This window comes from Urtica dioica, chromosome 7, assembly GCF_054948205.1.
Source record: "Urtica dioica subsp. dioica isolate 48M chromosome 7, U.dioica_male_clone48M_v1_H2, whole genome shotgun sequence".
Lineage (NCBI taxonomy): Eukaryota > Viridiplantae > Streptophyta > Magnoliopsida > Rosales > Urticaceae > Urtica > Urtica dioica.
In genome coordinates this window covers 25665277-25671799 of record NC_142762.1, presented here as the reverse complement: position 1 = coordinate 25671799, position 6523 = coordinate 25665277, and the positions used below count along the sequence as shown (strand labels likewise).

Below are 6523 nucleotides of genomic sequence, written 5' to 3'. Positions count from 1 at the left end.
CACTACGTCATAGCATGCCTCAAGGTTAGTCTCCTTTAGCTAACAAACAACTTGGTAAGGATATGAGGATGACCACCCTTATTCCCATGGTAAATGTAGGTATGATGACCCCTGATCCTAGGACGTTAGCTACGACGTGCTCAAAGGTGGAAGACCCCGCGCGCAACACGGTCAGCGAGAATAGAGAAAACTCTTATGTTATCCCTTGACCACCTAGGCCGAAGTGAAGAAATTGCAAAATGAAATGCGAATGTTGTTTCAACAAGGACGCAATGACAACAAAATACCACCAAATCTCCAGAATAGAGGCTGCACCTCAATGGTACGGGGGAGATTAAGTTGTATATATGAGACCCTCCCCAAGGCGGAGGCCCCGATACGAATGCTAGGGCAAACCATACTAATCCGCTCCTAGTGTACACTGCCCCTTTTGATCAAGCTCTCATTGCTTAATTAAGAGGATCCACTTGTCAAGGTCATCTCCTAGTATTATCATGATGAAAAATGAACCGTTTTGAGAAAAGAAAAAAAAAATCGTGCTCAAGTCTCGTTGACGATCTCTTGTGTTTATTAATTGAATTATGCTTTAGCTGAATATTGGAAGGTTCCCAGACCGAGTTTGTAGAGGCCGAACGCCTCCTTCTAGAACCATTTGTTGTTGGAAAATAAATGGATTAATCGTTGGAAATATGTAATTGTAATACTATTTTGCGTAACAAAAGTGTTATTTGAAGGAAGTTCAACATCCTTCCCTTCGTCTCTAATATAGGCCTAAATTCGGGTCTTAACTAATGAATTAGCTGCCACCATAAATAACTTTTACTTATATTTTTCCCTTCAGTTTGGTAATCTTGGGAAACCTCGTATTTTCTATTGGGTAGTCAATATTCAGCAACGATCCTGTATGGGCACACGGTGCACTTATTTCTGTTTGCCTCAATAAATATTGTAGGATCAAAGTTTCGGGTTCAAACTGTCCTTGGGACCAGATCATGGGCTTATTAAATTTCCCCCTTGATGACGCGGCGTAAATCATCAACTAAACATTAATTACAAACCATTCACATAAAAGTCTATCAATTTTTAAGCTAAAGGCATAAATTTTATAATAAAAAAAAATTGAAACTAAATAACCGAAAAAAAAAATTAATTAAGCGGAAAATGAAATAATAATAAGTAAAATAAATACAGACCAAAGTGTAACCATCCGCCAAGCTCAGGAGCTATTGATGCTAAAAAGTCTTTATTTAATTTATAGAAGAGACAAAATAACTGTAATAATTTACACGTATAGATAAAATTCTTCTACCATTGTGCCCTAAAAGCAATGACCGAGATTGAGAGATGTGATAACGTAAAAACAAATATTAGCATAACTGAAGGTCCTGTTGGAAAATAATAATAATAGTAACGAAGGCCCTAGCTAGAGCCACAGCTTCCGTTATAATATTTGAGTGTAAAAGAAAACGATTCCTTTGTGGTTCTTCTTTCCAAGTTTTGTCTTGTTTACACGATCACACTTTAGTCGTGAAATTATTGGAATCCGGTTCAACATCCATAAAGCACATACGTCTCTTTTCTTTTTCTCACTCATTCACTTCTTTGTCCATTAAATTGTGGTTTCCTTTATGATTATCCGTCGTCTTTCTAAAAAAGCTTCTTTCTTTTTTTATTATTACACTATTAATTTTTTATGTTTCGAAATTTAGGACTTATACATGTACTTATGTATTCGTATAAATAATGGCTTTCCCGGATATCGTTGTACGTATAATTGTTTATGATAAAACATATGTAGTGTTAGTGGGAAATTACTACAACTTTGATATTGTTTGTGTTACTGGCCACGAAGACCAACATCATTGTATGGTAAACAATGTTTTCCAAGGTGACAATAGAGTCAGCAAATATCCTGCCATATCTATTCCGCATTTCAACAGACAACAGAAAAAGACCCCCAGTTATTCACATACAAAGTTTTCAAGTTTTCTTCTAATTTTTTCTTTACAAAAAAAATATCTATTAGTAATCAGTAGACCATATTTATAAATAAATAAATAAAAATACACAAGTATTAATATTCGCCGCTAGAGTAGTTACACAAAAACAATTTAATAAAAAAATGTATCGCTTGAATGTACTGCTTTACAAAAAGAGAAGGAAACTAACACGTCTAATTACTTGACACACACTATATGTGGTAGATTATGTTTCATTTTATGTAAGTTAAAGTACAATATATGATTCAATTAATTACAATGAAATCTGTATGTCTACATTTTTTTCGGAACATGAAAAAGTGAAAATATAAAATATATATGCTAGATTTAAGAATCATGTAACATAAATAACTCCTGATACGGATAAATAAATAAATAAACTCATAATAAAACTATTATAGAAAATTATGTACATTGAATCAGCGGTAAATTAGACCATCCGCGTTTAGCATTATAAAACTCTCACGTGATATGATCATGTATGAGCTCAAATATTCTTCTTTTTTTTTACGTGACCAAAACTCAGACCATGCCAAAATAGAGTAAGCGTAAAATTATTTATAATTAGGTTTCAAGTACAACGCAGGTAAAAGTGGGAACCAGGGAAGTCCCTTTACTAGCGTATACCATATTATTCAACAATGAACTATAAATAGTACAATTTTATTCATAATTATATCTAAACCAAATCCAGAAGTCTACGATCACATATGGTCAAATAAGCTATAATGACAGTATCAAAGTGGCAAGTATGATAAAGTATAATGCATTATCAAATGTTCTTGACCTACATACACACCCTCTTGTCTTTCTATCACCTTCTCTCTGTCTGGAAATATTTAAATTTTTAATTTTTCTTTCACTTAACCGAAATATGAAGAGCATATTCCGCAACTTTTTCCCTCCATAAATACTCATCAACGGAAGCGTGTGTCAATCACACTCACATCATCTATACAAACCAAAAAAAAAAAACGCTTCTCAATCAGGCCAGTCTGTCTTCCAATACACACATATTATAATGGCAAGCAACAAGCCGATGGAGATGGAGCACGTAGAGGGCGGGAAGATGGAGGAGGAGATCGACTACTCGAAGCGGTCACAGTGGCTGAGAGCGGCGGTGTTGGGGGCCAACGACGGCCTGGTGTCGACAGCGTCGCTGATGATGGGCGTCGGGGCGGTCCGGCAGGACGTCAAGGCCATGATCCTCACGGGCTTTGCCGGCCTCGTCGCCGGCGCCTGCAGCATGGCCATCGGCGAGTTCGTCTCCGTCCACTCCCAGCTCGACATCGAGCTCGCCCACATCCACCGCCAGGACGACAACGCTGATAATTCCGACAGCGTCGACGCGCTGCCAAACCCGCTCCAGGCGGCGGCCGCGTCGGCCCTGGCGTTCTCGGTGGGGGCCACCGTCCCGCTGCTGGCGGCGTCCTTCATAAAGGAGTATCGCGTTCGGGTCTGGGCCGTGGCCGGGGCTGCCAGCCTCGCCCTCGTGGCCTTCGGATGGCTGGGTGCCGTGCTCGGCAGGGCGCCGGCGATCAAGTCTTCCGCCCGGATCCTGCTCGGAGGGTGGCTCGCCATGGCCGTCACCTTCGGATTGACCAAGTTGATTGGCTCAAGTGGGCTGTGATATATTATTAATTGTCAAGCCCTATGTTGTTAGTCTCATAATAACTAAGGTGTTAAATAAATAAAAATAATGTCAGTAGTATCATAAGCTTATGTTGAACCAAATCCTAGATGGCCACATATTTTATGTTGAAGATAATTTATTACTTCATGAAATCAAGTATCATAAACTTTTCTATGTATGTATTTTTTTTTTTTTTTTTTGTAGAAAATGGTTTACTTGTACTAATTTAAGATATTACAGTTGTACAATATTTTCAGTAGTATTGTTTTAGCTATTCCTCTTATGATGAGTTTCCTACTTTTTATTTTCAGGTTCAGCTGCTAATATATTAAAAGTTCACACACACACACACACACACACACACACACACACACACACACACACACACACACACACACACACACACACGTATATTTTAAATATTAAAATTGTAATATAGTAATAGCAATCAGTACCTTCAGAAGATACCTAGAAAAACTATAGAGTCTTCAACTCTCAATGCCCCATAACCAGACATCATAGATTCTCCTAACAATCGTACTGAAGTCAATAGTCATTTGACCCTTAGATTGCGAATATATCGTTTTAAGCAAACTACGAAGAGTTTGTTCATGCAAATCTACATTTGTCTCTTCGTAAGTTGTTAAGTTTGTTTATGGACTAAAGACTAAGGTTTTATCATAAAGCTTTAAACAGACAAGGAAGAATGAATGAACGTTTCAACTTTGTGTGTGTGTGTGTAACATATTTTGCAACAGTATTTCCATTCGGTTTTCCATCGGCATGTCGGTTTTCCATCGAAAACGGCATTTCAAAACGGGATATCAATTGCCTTTTTCCACAATTTTTTCGTTCAATTTTTCGTCGGCGTTTCAATTTTCCGTAAATCAGAGGGCTCGAAACGACATCGAAAACTGCATTTCGAACCTTGAATATATGTGATTTTAGATCCAGCTATCCAGACATGGATCAATCACCGACGACATTTTCGCTCACCACCGGAACTTAGATGCACAACATATAATTTGGCTAAGGATGATAGTTGTTATTGATTCTAATGAGAAGACAACACTCTAATCAATGATGCTAATAAAGTAAACTTCTTGTTATATTTAGTAATCATTCATCTTTATTTTATTATGTTCAGTGGTCAGCATTTCTAACAACCTCTCATTTTGACCAGAGAAGATAAGGTAGACTACATAGATCATCAATGTCCAGCCATCGTGTAACAGACAGCTTAGATTTCTTACTAGAATTGAGGTTCCCAACTCGTGGATTCCCACCTTAATTTATATCTCTATCAATTATGTCAATCGATGTATGTGTCTCAATTAATATTCTTTCAGTAGATGCTTCTTATTTCTAAGCGATTTTTGACTTACCAACTAAGATCAATTCAAATTGTTCGTAGTAAATGTTTTACTATTGAACATATTAACACTTTACATATATTTTTAGATCATACGCCAGACTTTATGTCTGTAAGATAATAAGTCTATCCATTTTCGGTGTATATCCTTTTTGGTGCCAAGACTAGCTACACCATAGCATGTTTTAATCTCTCACCACTATCCATAGTATGGATTATTATTGAACGTATTTATAAGAACTATATATTGACCTATTTCCATTACTTGGTTATTTATAGTTCGTCCTTATAGTTTGTCCTTATCAGTCATGTTTATACACAAGACTAAGGATTTACTATATTTTAATAACCCAGTATATCACTATTTCTAGAAATGTTAGTATTCAAAACGTTATTATTTCTTGAAAATTTACTCTTGTCAAAGGTTTGATCATCAATCCTTTTAATGATAGCATCTATGGCATCATCAATCGAGCTTATACCTTATATCAATAAGTATAATTTAGACAAAATGAAACGAGATTGTCGTTTCTAAACTTTAAGTTATACAAATAGTTAACTCAATTAATTTAATTGTGTCATAATTTAGTCAACCAATAAATGGTAATGACTTCATTCATGACATATATTTCAGAGTTACACAAGCCAATCATTTTCAAATTTTGATTCTTGACAAACCTTCATGTATTTATACTTCGTTTATTTCTCACTTGGATCAACTTTTCATATTTAAAAAGTTTCATAAAATAACTACATAGATCTATGTGATAAGTTTTTTCCGAACATTGTCCAATATGGAATGTCCATATTCTTATTTGAACAACCCGATGAACTAGTTCGTGATACCAGAGATAAGAACAAGATCATTGTCAACGTCTTTTCTCAAGGGTTCAATCCCTTCTTTACCGAATGGTTTTTAAAGCTCGAACACATTCATATGTCTATTAATAGATCTCTCTATTTCCATTTAGTTGCACCATATATCTACTAAAAACGAGGTTTTGAATTTTGCTAGTTAGTTTGATCTTTTATGATATGTCACGATCAAGTCTTTCCTCTCAGAGAAAGATCTTGTTGATAATAGTGACAAGGATCCAGTCAAGGATATTCTCGCTCGTTTATTGATTATAGTGGCAAGGTTCCAGTTAAGGATGCTCTCACTTACTCATAGTGGCAAGATTCTGATTAAGGATGCTCTCACTCAAACAATGTACTATCAACACTAACTTAGTTTTATGTCTCCTTATTACCTCCCACTCGCATAAATGATTGTCAATGTTTTAAGGAAATACATACGTAATCATTGCTCCAAGTAGTCTCGAACAATAAAGTTACATTCAACTGAAAAATAAAGAACACCATAAATGCTAATTAAATTTCAAAGATTTATTACTTAGAAAATATAAAATTGTGTTTTCTGGGAGCCTATGAACGGACATTCAACTCCTTCATATTTCAAGACATTTATGCATATCACAATATCAAAAGCATTCAATATTGAAGAATGAAATATTTAAT

General features: G+C 35.8%; 1 protein-coding gene across 1 annotated transcript; it reads left to right on the top strand.

Moving 5' to 3' along the window:
* The first annotated feature begins 2790 nt into the window (after positions 1 to 2790).
* On the top strand, positions 2791 to 3907 carry LOC149390543 (vacuolar iron transporter homolog 2-like). Its single transcript, XM_089620190.1, has one exon. It carries the CDS (start codon positions 3022 to 3024, stop codon positions 3628 to 3630), a length of 609 nt encoding a protein of 202 aa, XP_089476316.1. The 5' UTR covers positions 2791 to 3021; the 3' UTR covers positions 3631 to 3907.
* Positions 3908 to 6523: the final 2616 nt, after the last annotated feature.

Bases quoted from the DNA above. Each gene is read 5' to 3' on its own strand.
- LOC149390543 (XM_089620190.1), top strand. From the start codon at position 3,022: ATGGCAAGCAACAAGCCGATGGAGATGGAGCACGTAGAGGGCGGGAAG.